We start from the raw sequence: 14,241 nt of genomic DNA on the forward strand, positions 1-14,241 counted from the left end.
ACGGTGGAAAATGAAATCAAATTTAGTGACAGGCGTTTGTAAGTGTGCAACAGCGTCGGATGGCCAAAGACAAATAGTCTGGACACACACACACATCGCCTTTTAGGATACGGAGCCGTAAGCAAACGGGGGTTAACGCCTGCCTCTTTTTGATTGGGGGGGGGAGGGGGCAGTTTTAACAATCTATTTTGCGAAGTCCATACATTGCAAATCCAGCCGCGTTACCATGCTAGAGGAAATGAAAAAATGCTTCGGTTTGAGAGGACGAGTCCTTTATTTCCCTAATTGGATACGTTTCATGTGTTTTCCCCAACACTCCGGCTTAAGGACATGCCTTCTGAAACACAAACACACGCATAACTCGCACACGCACATGCACACAGACAGATAAGATACGTATAAGATCCTGACACATACGGGGTGGGGGGAAGAGCAGGGGAGGGAGAGAGAGAGAGAGAGAGAGAGATCCTCCTACCTGGAGCCATAGATTGCAAGATACGTAGTGTTACCTGGGGAAGTCAGAACAAGTAAAAACACATTGAACTTCAGGGCTCTATGAGGCAGTTGATGAAGATCAGTGCTTGCTCATTTTCTCCCTCAGACTGTCTGTCTTGGGTTTTTGTTTTACCGTTTTGAGCAGCTCTTTCTATTTTTCCCTCCCTCTTTAGCTTTAATATCAGAGCCGGTTTCGGTCACCATGGCTCTGGGAAGAGCTGCTTATCTGCACGGTGTTGATTTTTTACAGTTCGGCCGGCTTTCCTCCTGGGTAGCTTCAGCAATGCTCTTGACTGGGATTTAATCGACAAGATCAGTTCGACTTTTTGTGCAATTTTTATGGCTCAGTCCATTCTCTAGATCATGCACAGAAACTTTCGGAAGTGGATTTTCTACGTGTTTCTATGCTTTGGAGTCATCTATGTCAGATTAGGGTAAGTCCTTGTGCACGACAAATCTCCTTGGCTTTTGGGTCACGTTATTACAAAGTTGTGAACAAAATGTTGCAAAGGAAAAAAAAAAAAGAAAGAAAGAAAGAAAGAAAGAAAGAAAGAAAAAGGTGACTATTTCTCCCTCCCCGCCCCGCTCCCCCGGGTGTCCAAGCGGTGGCAGCCCCCAGAAGACGCCCGTGTTTCTCCCCGGTGCCGGGGCAGCGCGGCGGGGCGATGCCCGGCTGCGGGGCCGCCCAGCGACGAGGCGCTCCAGCAGCGCCGAGCCTGGAGGGAGCCGGTCGCGGGTGATGACGGATCCTTGTATTTTGTACTGCTTAAGCGAACTTAAATATTATCTCTGGCGTACAGTACCCTCAGAAAAAAAAAAAAAAAAAGGGGCAGCCTGACAGAGTTAACTCAGCCGCTGCTGCTGGGACAATAGAGCAGAGAGCTTAAGTATTAAAAAGGCGAAAGGGGCGGGAGGAGGGGAATCCCTGCTCTGAACCTGCACTCAGGGATTTGTTTTATGCAGGCCTAGACACAATTTGCGTTTCTATCCATCACACGGACGTGTTGAAATTAACTTGACAACTGGTCCGGCTACCTCCGCGCTGAAGCGCCCGGGAAGCCGAGCGGGCTCCGCCGAAGGGACCGGCTCGGGGGCCCGCAGGCCGGCTGGCAGCGGGGGCTCCCGGGAAGCCCGCTGTTTGCTCCTCGGTATTTGATCGCCGCGATCGAGATCACTCTGTTATTTTAGTTGCCAAGTTTCTCCCTCTCCCCCTCTGCCTCTACCGCCGTACCTGTATGCCCTTATTAATATTGCTCGTCGCAGTAGGCTGACTTGAGTTGAATTTCCACATTCCTGAGCCCCAGCCGAGTCCTTACCTGTCGAGCTACAAACTCTTTAAAGATCCTGTCTTTGCATAGCTGCGGGATTTTTTTTTTTTTTCTAAATGATCAAGAATGCATAAGGTGAGTTGCAATCCAAAAACGCTTGCTTCCCACCTTGAAATCAATACGGGGAAGGGAGGGGGAGCCAAAGGGCAGCCCCCAAAGGCAGGAGAGTGGGGGCAATTCCCCGGAGGGACGGGCAGGCCGGCCGGCAGCACGGCGCAGCGTCCCGTCCCGTCCCGGAGCGGGAGGGCAGCGGCGCAGCGGCAAGCGCGGAGCTGCCCGGCCCGGCCCGGCCCGGCCCGGCTACCGGGACCTGCTGGGGCCGCGCAGCCCGCCCGCCCCGCCGCCGCGGGCGCTGCTCCGGGCACGATGCGCGGCGGGGACAGCCCTGTCCCCGCTGTCAGCAGCCCGGGCAGCCGCGGGAGGAGGGGGCTGGCGGGGGACGGGAGGGAATCGGCAAGAGGGAGCACGCCAGAGCCGAGGATTAAGGTTACACCGAAGGGGGGGGAGTAAGGGGGGGGGAGAGGAATTAAATCAGGCTCCTCGGGTCTGAGAAGGGAAGCGGCGCTGCCCAGGCAGGGTCGGTGACCCCCACCGGGAGCTCCCCCAGCTGCGGGCAGCAAGGGCAGGGCTGTCTCGTTTGCAGGGCGCCGGCGAAAGCCACGGGCTGCCTTCCGGAGGGTCCCCAGCAGGTTGCTCGGCGGGCACCAGCCGGATTGCATCCCTGTGTGTTTGTTTGTTTGTTTAGTTTTGGCACGGCTCTCGGCCCGCCCCCGCAGCCACAGGTGCCGCCGCAGGGGCCGGCGGAGCACGGCGCTGCCCCGCAGGCGACCCGCGGAGGATGCGCGGAGGCGGAGGCGAGGGGGGCGGGAGACGCCCTCCGCGCTGCTCGCTGCCTTGCCCCAGTGAGGAGCCCGCGTCCAGCCCTGCCCTGGCCGGCGCACATGCCCGGGGGTAGCCCCAAATCCTGCCTGCTGGAGACAGGAGGGTGTTTTCGGTGCTCTGACCTCTGCGGGACTAAATACCTGCGCCGCCCTTTGTCGTAGCTGTGGTCGGCAGCGATGGGCTCTGTCGTCCTCCAGGCTCAGATTGACAGGGGTTTAGATGAGAAGTGAATTTGGTGAGGCTGTGTGTCCATAAATGAAGCGATGATGGGGGCACCCCGTCCACTTCAATAGCTGGAGGGCTTCGTACAACACATCCCTCACAGAGAGGCAGGGGAGCTCAAAGAAAATGCTTTGCAAAATAAGGGTAATGGTATTGCTATTCGCTTTCACTGCGGTTTTATTTTTAAAGGGAACAGAAGACTGGGCACATGTTACAGTCTGGAAGGCAGATCTCTTTCGAAATTGATTGTGGCTGTTTTAGAAGGGGATTCAGAGCAAGAATCACAAGAATGCTGTTGGACTGAGTCTGGAAGTAAAACCGAGTAGACAGCAGGAACAGTAAAAGCCCTTACAGAAACCCTATCAGATCCATCACCATGCCTGTAAGGCGATGAGGATACTTCACTTTCTCTGAACAATAGGAGAGAAATTTGCTCTGAGATCCAGGGCTACTTCTAGGCTAGGCATGTGGGATGCAATTATTTCCTCTTTCATCAGCCACTGGAACTACCATTTTGTTGAAACCATATCCTTTGAGTGTAATGATACCTTTTCTAGTGAGCTCTTTGCATAGAAGAGGGGGGGAAGATGAAGTGAGATAAAACGTAGTTTGTCTTCCAGAGCATTAGGTTTATTTTGCAGCGTGAAGGAGACAGCCATTGTGTCAGCGATCGCAAAGAGGTTAGACTTGGCAGGCGCTTTTTTTTTTTTCCCCCTTTGCTGTGGAGCACGTGTTCATGTCTTAATAAAACGTGCTAAAAGCTCCACTTTCAGTGGCAAACGTGAGACCGAGGGGCGAGAAAATAACGCAATACATAAGTATTCACCCAGCTGTTGGACGGGGCGGGGGGTGTCCCATGGTATGACATGGCAGGGTACTGTAAAGAAGCCGCTATGTCCGGTTAGGAGGAGAGAGCAAGATCCCGCTCAGGTAGTCCTCCCTCTCACGGAATTCCCGTTGTTCCCATTTGTATTTCCTATCCCCGAGTTTGCTGGAGAGAGAGGCGTGAGTTGAAGCATCCCTTGACATTTCTGTCGATGACGTTTCCGTCCGGGCACCGAAGCGTAAAGCGTCTGCAATCCTGCTGACTCCACGTATCCCCTCGCGAAAATAGATCACATCAAATATTGACCTCGGCTAGCAGCAGGACTGAAACAGAAATATTTCCTGCGAAGGTCGCAGAGCACTAGGCTCCAGTTTAATTAATAAATACGTCGGAAGTTAAAAATCACAGCTGTACCACAGATGCAAATCACAGCGGATGCTCTGGCGATGAGTGATGTGACCCTCGGAAAGACGGAGCCGCGGGCAGTGCCCGGATCAGGGCTCTGGGGGCAAAACCCACCCTCTTTTCCTCTTTATCTTTTCTGGAGGGAAAGAAGGGGGGCAGCGGGGCAGCGCCAAGGGGAGCGGAGAGGACACCCCCCCTCCCGCGGGGAGGTGGTCAAGGCGCTGTTCGAGGGATGCAGGCGGTGGGAGCTGGCGCTGCCCAAGGGGGCAACGAAAGGCGCCGGCACCCCTTCGGGGGGCGGTGGGGACCCTTCCTCCGTGCCCCGGCGGCAAAACCGAGCGGAGCTGGGGGCGCACAGGGCTGCGGGGCGGGGGCTCCGCTCCCCCATCCCGGCCCTTCCCGGGGAGGCCGGAGCACGCCGCTCCCTCTCGGGACTCCCGGGGACTCTGCGGCGGGGAACGGGACCAGCCGACCCCGTTCCCCGCCCCTACGGCGAAGCTCGCCTTGGCTTTGCGGCGTTTGCAGCAAACGGCCAACGAAATCCCGCTCCCCTCGCCCATCCCCGGGGCTGTCCGGCCGCCCGGCCCGGCCCGGCCCCCCGGCCCCGCGGCAGGCAGCGGCTGGGGCGCAGCCTCGACGGCGGGCACCACGTGGCAGCGCCGGGAGCCCCGGCGAGGCCGCGGGGCCCCCGGGAGGAGACCCGCGGGATTTACGCTCGGAGCCCCGGACGGTGCGGCTGCGGCACCGGGGCTGCCTGGCACCGTCGTCCCGGCGGGACGACACGCTCCCCGGCCCCTCCACGGGCACCCTCCGTTGTGCTGCTGCTGCTGCCGCCGCCGCCACTCCTCGCCCTCCCCGCCAACCAGACATCCGCTCGTTTTGAGAGACTCATCATTCCCCCCCTTCTTTCCCCTGGCACTAGACTTGCAGCTCGGTGAGATACAAGAAATACCCGGTTCCGACCAGAAAGGAGTCCGGTGTGTTGCCTACCGGGCGTACCTTCAGAGCTCTTACCGGCTTCCAACGTGCTCTTGTGCCTGACACTCTCCAGGTTTGGGGTAAGAAAGAAACCGCACCTGGGAATAGACAGATAAAAGAAAAAAAAAAAAGGAAATATTTTATTCGTACCTGCTCTGTTTCATCTGCCCGACTATGGTGTCGACAACCATTTCAGTGCCGTTCTGCCCCTATTTTGTCCAAAATACACGTGTTTGTGGAACAAAAAACGACAGATGCTGAAATGCCCATATTAGGTGTTACTGACAATACCCTCTCCTCCAGTGCCACATCATTTTATTGAAGGGAATATATTCGGCTTCAACCAACAAAACAAGTGCACTTCTCGCTACCCCTGGCTGACATACTTATAGAAACCATTTGGATGGAATTTAGCAGGTTATTCTTATCATCATCATCATCATTAATTTTCCGACGTAATAGCCGGCCTGTGGTTTTAGAATAAAAATTAACTTCCGAAGAGAAACGGCGCGATTTGGTTTATCTTATACAAGTTTCCTCCCACAACACAGCTAAGCTGTGGATAAAACCAGCTTCGATCCGAAAATTGTGGACATTGGTAAACCGTCTTCGTTTCAGGTGGACTGGGTCAAACTCTGACAGCACCAGGTCGAAGTTTTCCAGCGCCAGCATTTACTTTGCATTTTTACAATTCACTTTTTTTTTCTTCTTTTCCCCAGACACATCTTTAAGAGCAGATGCACATTTAAAAATATATCCGAAGCCGAACAAATGCTAGAAATAAAACATCAAAAGTGGCTACCCGTTCTCCTAGTTCACGTTCAGCACAGCTGCCCCAACCACAGCCTGCATGTCTGAGAGGGAGAACGGGCGTTACAGGAGATACGCATCTATATGTCTATATATATATGTATACGTACGCACACACACACTTACAGAATTATAAATACGACGATTTTAGAATCTTAAAGAATTATAAATAAGACGATTCTGCGATGTAAATAATCGTTGAAAGGCTTAAGCTTCTGTCTCTTATTAATCGAGATTAGCGTTTCTCAAAAGGACGTTGACTGTCCCAGCGTCTGCACTGAACTTGTAGATGAAAGTGGTTAAATGAAACCAAACCCCGAGAAGATATTTATCTGCCGCATATTGGGCGGCAGACAACGTTTTTACCCCAATTCTGCAATTCCCATTCCATCTGAAGGAATATTTCGTTGTGTCACGGAGACAGCTGCACCCATGTGCTGGGACTGGTTAACTGGAGGAGGTGTTCCCAGGGTGTTTGGAAGAGCTCTTGGCCAAGAAAACTCCTTCAGTCATTAGGCAATTAACCCGAGACGAACGTTTACAAACCCTACGGACCGAGGAGACTTCGGAGCCTGGTTCTTGCTCGTTTCGGCTGCCTTTGTGTTAAATTATCTGCGGTGCACGTTTCTCTTTCGGGGTTCGTTTTCAAACCCTAACCCCGGCATCCGCAGAGCACGTCTTTCCACCGTCTCTCCCACCACTAAAACTTCTTTTTCTTTCCTCCGAAAAAAAGGACAAACGCCCAACGAGGCAAAGAGGAAAAGCGACTGTCTCTTGCACGGTTGGGGCTACGCGGGGCGAAGGGCTCCCGCCCGGCGGAGCGGGGAAGGGTCGAGCATCCCCTCGCCCCGGGGCGCGGCGGTGCCGAGGTGGCAGGAGCCGCCCGGCTCGGGGGAAAGGCAGGGGAGAGGCAACTAACCTGCCGGGAAACGTCTCTTCGGACCGGCATCTTCTCAGGAAGGAGAGAGGGAGAGGGAAGAGAGGAGACGACAGCTCTTCCTGAGGGAGCGGCGAGAGGTGCGGGGACCCGGGAGCTGCCGGGAGCCGCCGGCAGACGCCCCCCGCTCGCCCCCCTACACCGGCTGTTTCGCACCGGTCCTTTCCCTCCCCTTCTCTCACGCGAAATCCAATCCCGCCAGGAAGCTACGAGTGTGCATGTCTTTATTTCTCATTCAGGCGGGCTACGACTACATATACGTCTTTTTTTTTTTTTTTTTTTTTTTGAAAGATCCCCCTGAAACCGGAGCTTAATTTTCAACACCGGGGACAACAAGAGCCAAACCCCTGCCGAAGCTGGAGGGACGGCGGAGCCCTTCGGGGGAACTGGGGCAGCCGCCCATAATAAAGCAATTAACCGAGAGTGGAGCTGGGAGCTGCCAGCTCCTTCAGGATCTCTCCCAGGGCGAGCTGAAAGGGTGCCACGGCAGACGCAGGGAGCCAGCCGCCCGCAGCCCGCCGAGGGAGAGCTTTAAAAATGCCCCATGAAGCGGGTGAGGAGCGCTTGTGGAGCGAAGCGTACGGAGAGGGCTCAGCCAGGGAGCACGGATTCATTGCAGCCCGGGCTAGATCAGTGTCTCTCCATTGTCATCCTCCCCTTTAAAAAAAAAAAAAAAAAAAAAAAGGGAGAGGGAGAGAAAAAAGTAGGCGGATTGCAGTGACTGACTGCCCAATGGCAGCCCCGAGTCTCAGGAGAGTTACAGAGAGAGGGGGGGGAGAGAGAGAGAGGCACTTTCTGCCATCCAAATCCCTTAAACCATCCTCATTCCAACACGAGAACCCACTGTAACAACTTCCAACCACTGAGACATGACAGGCAGGAGCCCAGAGGCAGCAGCAGCAGCGAGAGCAGCAGCAGCAGCACATACTCTGCACAGGGAGCAGCATTAGCACCAGGGGAATACTAGACACAACAATACAAACAAACAAACAAACAAACAGACAAAGCCCCCCCAAGCCCAAGGGACTGGATTCCAACTCAGATTCAAGCCACAGCTGACACCAAAAAGGGTGGGGAATTACGACCAGGGGGGCCAGAAAGGAATAACCAAGGAAGCGAACTCCAAGAGTGTAAACGGGATTCAGCCATGATCCTTTTTTCATCTCGCAGTGTGTTACTCTCAGTGTATTACCCTCAGATTTTCCTCATCCTTACCAGTGGGAGTTACCTGTAAGTGATCCAGATTTTTTTTTTTTTTTTTCTTCTCAAAATACTGTTTGAAATGACCCCGCTAGCAGCTACCTAGGGGCAATGCGCAAAGCAAGCAGAGGGAGCCGGGAGAAGCCAGCACGGGCGGCAGCTCCGTGCAGTGCGTGGTGGTGAGGATGGTGGTGGTGGCGGTGGTGGCGGTGGCGGCGGAGGTGCTGTGCTGGTGGCGGTGCTGGCGCTGCTGCTCGGACCCTGCCGGGGGAAGGTACACACCGCCAGGTAACTCCCGGGGCTGCCCCGCCGGCGGGGCCGGGGCCCGGCGTGCCCGCAGCGGGGGCGGCGCACCTTGGGAGGGCGGCGGGGCAACGGGGCACGGAGCGGCCGGCGTCTCCCCTGGGGACTCCGACCCCGACTCCTCCTCCTGCCAAACCGGAGATGGGCATCGCTTCGCGCTCGTCGCGGGAAGCGTGTTTCTGCGCGGAGATCCCGAGGAGCGCGGGGCTGCCGCAGCCGGCGGCGAGCGCCCAGCCCCGCAGCCCGGGGAGAGCCCCCGGCCGCGGAGGCGCTTGCTAGCCGGCTGCTTTTGCTCCGGAGGGATCTCCAGTCCCGCAGTTAGAGCTGGCTCCAGGACCTTTTCCTTGTGAGGAAGGGGGTGGAGGTAGGGGTGGGGGAAATGAGAGTCGGTGGGTGGGACTGCAAGGAGTTTCGGTCTCTTTTTTTTAATATCTATATCTGTATCTAACGTTGCGGTGGATAAGCAGCGGCTGGGCTAGTCCGTGCGGGCTGCGGAGAGCGTCCGCCGTCGTGCTCCTGCAGGTCCCCCGGCAGGTCTCTGTCCCCGCCGGGCGCCGCGTTAGGGGGTCGGGGGTGGCGGGCCGGGGTCCCCGCGCCGGCCAGCCGCCGTGCCGAGGAGAGCCGGGCCAGGCCGGGGCTGCACGCCGGAGCCCGGAGGGGCTGCCGGGGAGCTGTCAAAGGCTGCTGCTCTGCCGTGCTCCGGGCGAGACCTGACCACGCTTTGGGGCAGCCGTGGGGAGAGGAGGGCGCTGGGGGCGGCAGGTCCCCCAGCCGGTGGAGCCGGTTTAAAATCGGGACCCTTCTCCCTCCCTTGAGCATCTCCCCCAGCCCCGGCGTGCCCCTCCGTGCCGAGACTCAGGGATCGGGCCCGGGGGAGCTCCGGGAAGCGCAGCGGGCGGTTCGGGTTCGGCCCGGGCGGCCCGGAGGCCGCGGCAGGGGGGCTCACCTCGGCTCGGTCTGTGATGGGGAAAACCCGCCTCGGTATCCCCGGCTTCGCATGCCCCTCGGCTGCGGGGTCCGGGCGGATTTCCCTTCTCTCCCACCCCCGTGCCGAGCTCGGACCTTTTTGCACCCCAGCGGGTGCAAGATTTGAGCTCCTACCCCTGAACTGTATGTGGATTTATATATCTACACATCTTGGTTTTTTCTCTGTATACACGCACATAAGCAAGCACGTGTGCGTGTGTTCCTCTGTGTGTGTGTGTGTGTGTGTATTTTCTGTGGGCTATGGAAAAATATAACCCACCGCTATGGAAGAAAAGTAGGAATAAACACACCCATAAAAAGAAACTAAACGCCTATTTCTACATTCTTAATTCTTAATGAAATGCACATGCCTTGGCTACCGATTTTTAAAGGCGCTTGATTTATGGAAGGACGTTAGGTTTAATTCGGTTGGATGCTATTGATTAAACCAAATAGCCAGAGCTGCCTGTTTCTATTCACAGGCGGGATATGTCTGCTGGTAGGTGACCAATAGCTTGTAAAAAAATTGCAGTGCTATCCTTTTTTTTTTTTTTTTTAAACAGGAGGAAGGAGTCGTAATAAATAAATAAATACACCCTTTTAATATAAGCGTAGCCATATTTTTCTCAAAACCGTAGGAAATTACTATCCTACAAAGTTTTCCTTCTATAAATAGTTCAAATCTTGAAACAAAAGTTTTAAACCGCACACCAGATGCTGGGATGCTAGCGGTTTCCCTTGCTGTGTGACATAATTATAAGGTCCGAAAGCAAAAGCTATAGAAGTATAATAATAATACTAAGGCGACTGCTGAGGGGAAATACAAGGGAAGCAATGCCTGCTTTATTTAGAGCGAACTGCTTGAGGGTCTTTTGAGCGCTGCCCCGCGACAATGAGAAGTTGTTGCGGATAAATAATGCCCCCTCGCCTTTCCCTGTACCATCCTCAGTTCATCCCCTCAGCGGCAGGTCACTCGGAGCTGGACCCGCGGAGCCGGAGCCGAGGTGGCTATTGCAGTCCAGCAGAGCAGAAGGGAAAGGGATCAGGAGGTGAAACCCAACAAAGCGGAGCCCCGAACCAACGCGCACCTCCCTCCATCCATCACTCCAGAGGGACGGAGCTGGCTGCCTCCCCGGGGAGAGAGCAGCGCGCCCGGGGCCGGTGGGGAGAGGCTGCCCGCCGCCCCCCCCTCCGCTCCCCGCTCTCCCTCCGTGCCACCCCCGGCCCCAGCCTCCGGCCGGGCTTGCTGCATCTCAGCTGTGGCCCCCCCTTCGCCCCCAGTAAGCGGGGAGCAGCGGCGGGGAGAGCCGGGCACGCTGCGATGCTTCGCCTCGCTCCCGTTTGAAAGTTAAAAGAAAGAGGAGTTATTTCAGTGCTTAATGGATAGTAGCCTAGCTAACTTGTGGTGTTTATCTTGTGGGTAAATATACTTCTCTGGCTTACTAATGGTAGCTTTTGAAGATTAAAGCATAGTAGAGCCTGTTCGAGCATTATCTTCTGGTGTCTGTTTCTGCTACCCTCGCTCTCTGGAGGGGAGGATGCTTCCCAAGCTGCTATTTAGTGAGCTCTCATGGACTGTCACTGGTTATGTTAATTTTGCCCGAGATCTCTATCATCTTTTGGCTTATGAGAACAACTCCTCGTTTCGGAGTTGCTGGTCCTTCAGGGATGAAGACAAAACTACCAGGGGCAATATGTAGCGGATGAGCAAACCGGGCGCAGGGCGTCCGTGCTCCGTCTCTCTTGGTGCCTGTGAGTCGGGGTAGGGCGGGGGGAGACGACACAATGCAGCTTGGTTATTCTGCTAGAGAAGCTGTAAAGCAAAAATCCCATTGTGAGGAAATGGGCTTTTCAGAATGAAAAAAAGGCAATGATGAAATGAAATTTCATTTTCAGAATGAAAAAGGCACTGGGGCCTCAGTGTTTTGTGTGCACTAGCTGGGAAGAAAGTGAAGTTATGGTAGACTACATCCAAAATTAGTTTAAAGAACCAACTCCTTTATAAAATTGATTTCTCTATTGTAAGTATGCTATCTGATAAAGTAATCTTCTTCGGCGTGCTTGCCTACTAACCTTTGGCCCGCTGAGCCACTGTAAACATTTTTACAACCAGAAGCAATTAGTGTCTGACTTTCTGAAAAAGAAAACTGACTGCAGCTAGAATAGCTGGTAGTAGGATGATTGATGCATTTTAATGCTCTGGACATATTTTGGTAATCCAATTACATATTTAAAGTATAAAAATGACATTTAATAATATCGATGTAATTAGTATAAATGTCTAAAAAACAGGATTATATATAATACTGTCTGGCACCATTTCTTGCAGTGCATGTTTGAGTGCGCATATGTCTGTACACATGTACATACTTAGCTTCTTCTAAAGAAGATGGTGCTAGTCTAACTTTCCATTTGTGTACTCCTTTCACTGTTCATCTTCTTTAGGGTTGGATGCATTCACCAGCAACATGAGAGTTGGTTCTTAAGAAGCTTATTTCGGGGATTATCTGCTGGTACATAGACAGAGTTAATTCAGTTATTTGCTATAAAGCGATTGGGAATAACTCGTAAGAGAGAGTGTGTGTATGTAGTAATAGCAGCATAAATCTTCAAAGCGGCTACATATTCTAACACCATAATACAGCAAATAATTTATATCAGTGAGTAGATATTACTGGCTGATTAGGAAATGTAGAGGGAGAAAAATCCTCTGCACCTTTTGCATCTGTTCTGCTGATGCTCCCACGTCCTTACAATTCCACATCTTTTACAACAGGGCTTCTCCACACTCGTGGGAAGTGGGTTACAAGGAACGCATATTTTTCATATGCCTACAGGAAAGTACTCATGCCTAATCCCTAAAGATTAGGACTGCTGGAGACAGTCCCTGAAGCTTGTCTCTTAATCTGTGCAGTGCGGGAGGGAGCTGCACAAGCAGAGAACAGCCAGCCTGCTCTGCGGTGCAGACCCTTCAAGGGGACGGCGGGCACTGCTTCACCATTAATATCAACCAGCGTGACTGATGCTCCCACGTTAGCTGATACAGTCAGGGCTACACAGTCTGGCCCACTCTTCCCATCCCGGTTAGATCAGGGCTGTGTCGACCTCTGTGATAAAACTGGCTGTTGTATGAACAGGAATGCCTCTGGCTCAGTCACTGGACTGCTGTGTAAATTTGTCATTTCCCTGGTTTTGCACCTTGTTCATCTTATAACTGAGACTGTGTACTCTTTAGGGCAAGCTTGCTCTCTTGACCTCTATTTGTGCAGTGTCCCGTGCCTGAGGATAGCTCTGTTGAGATCCTTAGATACTCCTTTTACACAGTACTGTAATAATAGTCAGGTATAAGAGGATTTGGAATAGGACTTCAACTTTATTGTCCCCCAGAGATGTGTTGGCTTAGAGACAGAACAGGTGAACCTCCAAATGGTATTGACTGTTTTCAGGATCACCTAAAGATAATGCTTTTGCTCAGCAGAAACAAGAAAGATAAAGAATATTTTCATGCTAGGCTGCCATAATCACCGTGAGCTTGGCTTACCTGCCTGATACAGGCTATTTCCATGTATTGAAGCAGCCCCACAAAGATGGGAAAGTGATTGTGATATGATTTCTTGGTAGCTCTAGAAGATAAAGTCTACCATTTCGCCGAGAGACCCACACAAAAATTCCCTGTCTAAAACTACAGAGCTTTGGTAAATCTGTGACTGGCCACCCCTCTCCCTGCCATGGTCTAGGCCAAGCACTCAAGTTCTGAATATCCTTGAATCTAAATGCATTTGGATGTAGGCAAATCTTTCAATCCTTTGTGGCAAGCAGGTTCTGGGAATTAGATGTCTAGCACGCCTCAACATTGAAAAAACATAATGACTTAAGTAATTATAAAGAAAAGTGGCAGCATCCAGAATTTGTAGGATGACAACGTGGAATTATTACATATGTTGCATTACTAACATAATATAACAAGTAGGTATAAAGCACCATTAAATATTCAGATGAGTAGGTAAGATTAAATGTAGATATGCTCGTGTATTAAACAAAGAACAAGGCTAATCCCTCAGAAGACAATCTTTAACAAAGCAAGCTGCAATTATACAGTTAGACTGACAAACACATTTTATGCAATGGAAAAAATGCACCACGTGTACCTGGCAGTATGGCATGCTAAAGGTAGAATGGTGCCAAGTGTTTTCTCAGTGCATGGGACTGGGTAATTTGGACTGAAATGCTGTCAGAGCGATTCCTAACCCCCCAAATACAGTTTAACCCTCTAGTCCTCTCAAGTCACCACAAGCAACAGAAAGCTGGGACCAGCTGTAGATCAAAGGAGTTCTGCAGGCGTGCTGACACCACACATTACAGAACTGGTTAATGTTGCAAGCCCAATTTCTTCAGCCCATAAGCTTTGCATGTTGTTTTACCCTCAGTGGACTCTCACAGGCATCTTTCATGCATACTGGCAGACCACCTCTACCTGCTAACTACCTGACAGATGGCTTTTTGCAACTCCAGGTTCACCTGTCCGCTTGATTCTTCTCATTATTTTTGCTCTTTCCTCCTTGATGCTTCACTGCCCTCCTGTACAGCATTACCCCAACCTGCCTCAGGTATCTAACCTATATAGTATTACAGTATAGCACTCTACAAGGAAGAATCGTATGGGTAGCAGCCAGGCCTCTAGTCATGGGAACCATGACCAAAATGTCTACGCACGAAAGCAAAATCTCCATGACTTTTGGGTTCTGGGATTGTGCTATGAACATGTGACTACACTAGCAATGAGCTGAACAAACTTGTCACAGAATTGCAAGCCCAGAATTACTTGGGAGGCTAAGAAAGACCAGGAGCTCAGGCACAGCAATGCTCTGGAAGAAAAGCCAAGGAAGGCA

At 52.6% G+C, this 14,241-nt stretch overlaps 1 protein-coding gene across 2 annotated transcripts in view; it reads left to right on the forward strand.

Annotated features, from left to right (window-relative positions):
* Positions 1-858: 858 nt before the first annotated feature.
* The window catches only part of WNT7B (Wnt family member 7B), a 95,246-nt gene continuing 81,863 nt past the window's right edge, over positions 859-14,241 (forward strand). The window contains exon 1 of one of the 2 annotated variants that reach the window (XM_050900741.1): positions 859-929. In XM_050900741.1, coding sequence (XP_050756698.1) covers positions 859-929 — 71 coding nt within the window. Of the gene's footprint in view, positions 930-8,030; positions 8,114-14,241 lie in introns of those variants that run through there. The other variant, XM_050900731.1, reaches the window with a different exon arrangement.

This window comes from Gymnogyps californianus, chromosome 1, assembly GCF_018139145.2.
Source record: "Gymnogyps californianus isolate 813 chromosome 1, ASM1813914v2, whole genome shotgun sequence".
Taxonomy (NCBI): domain Eukaryota; kingdom Metazoa; phylum Chordata; class Aves; order Accipitriformes; family Cathartidae; genus Gymnogyps; species Gymnogyps californianus.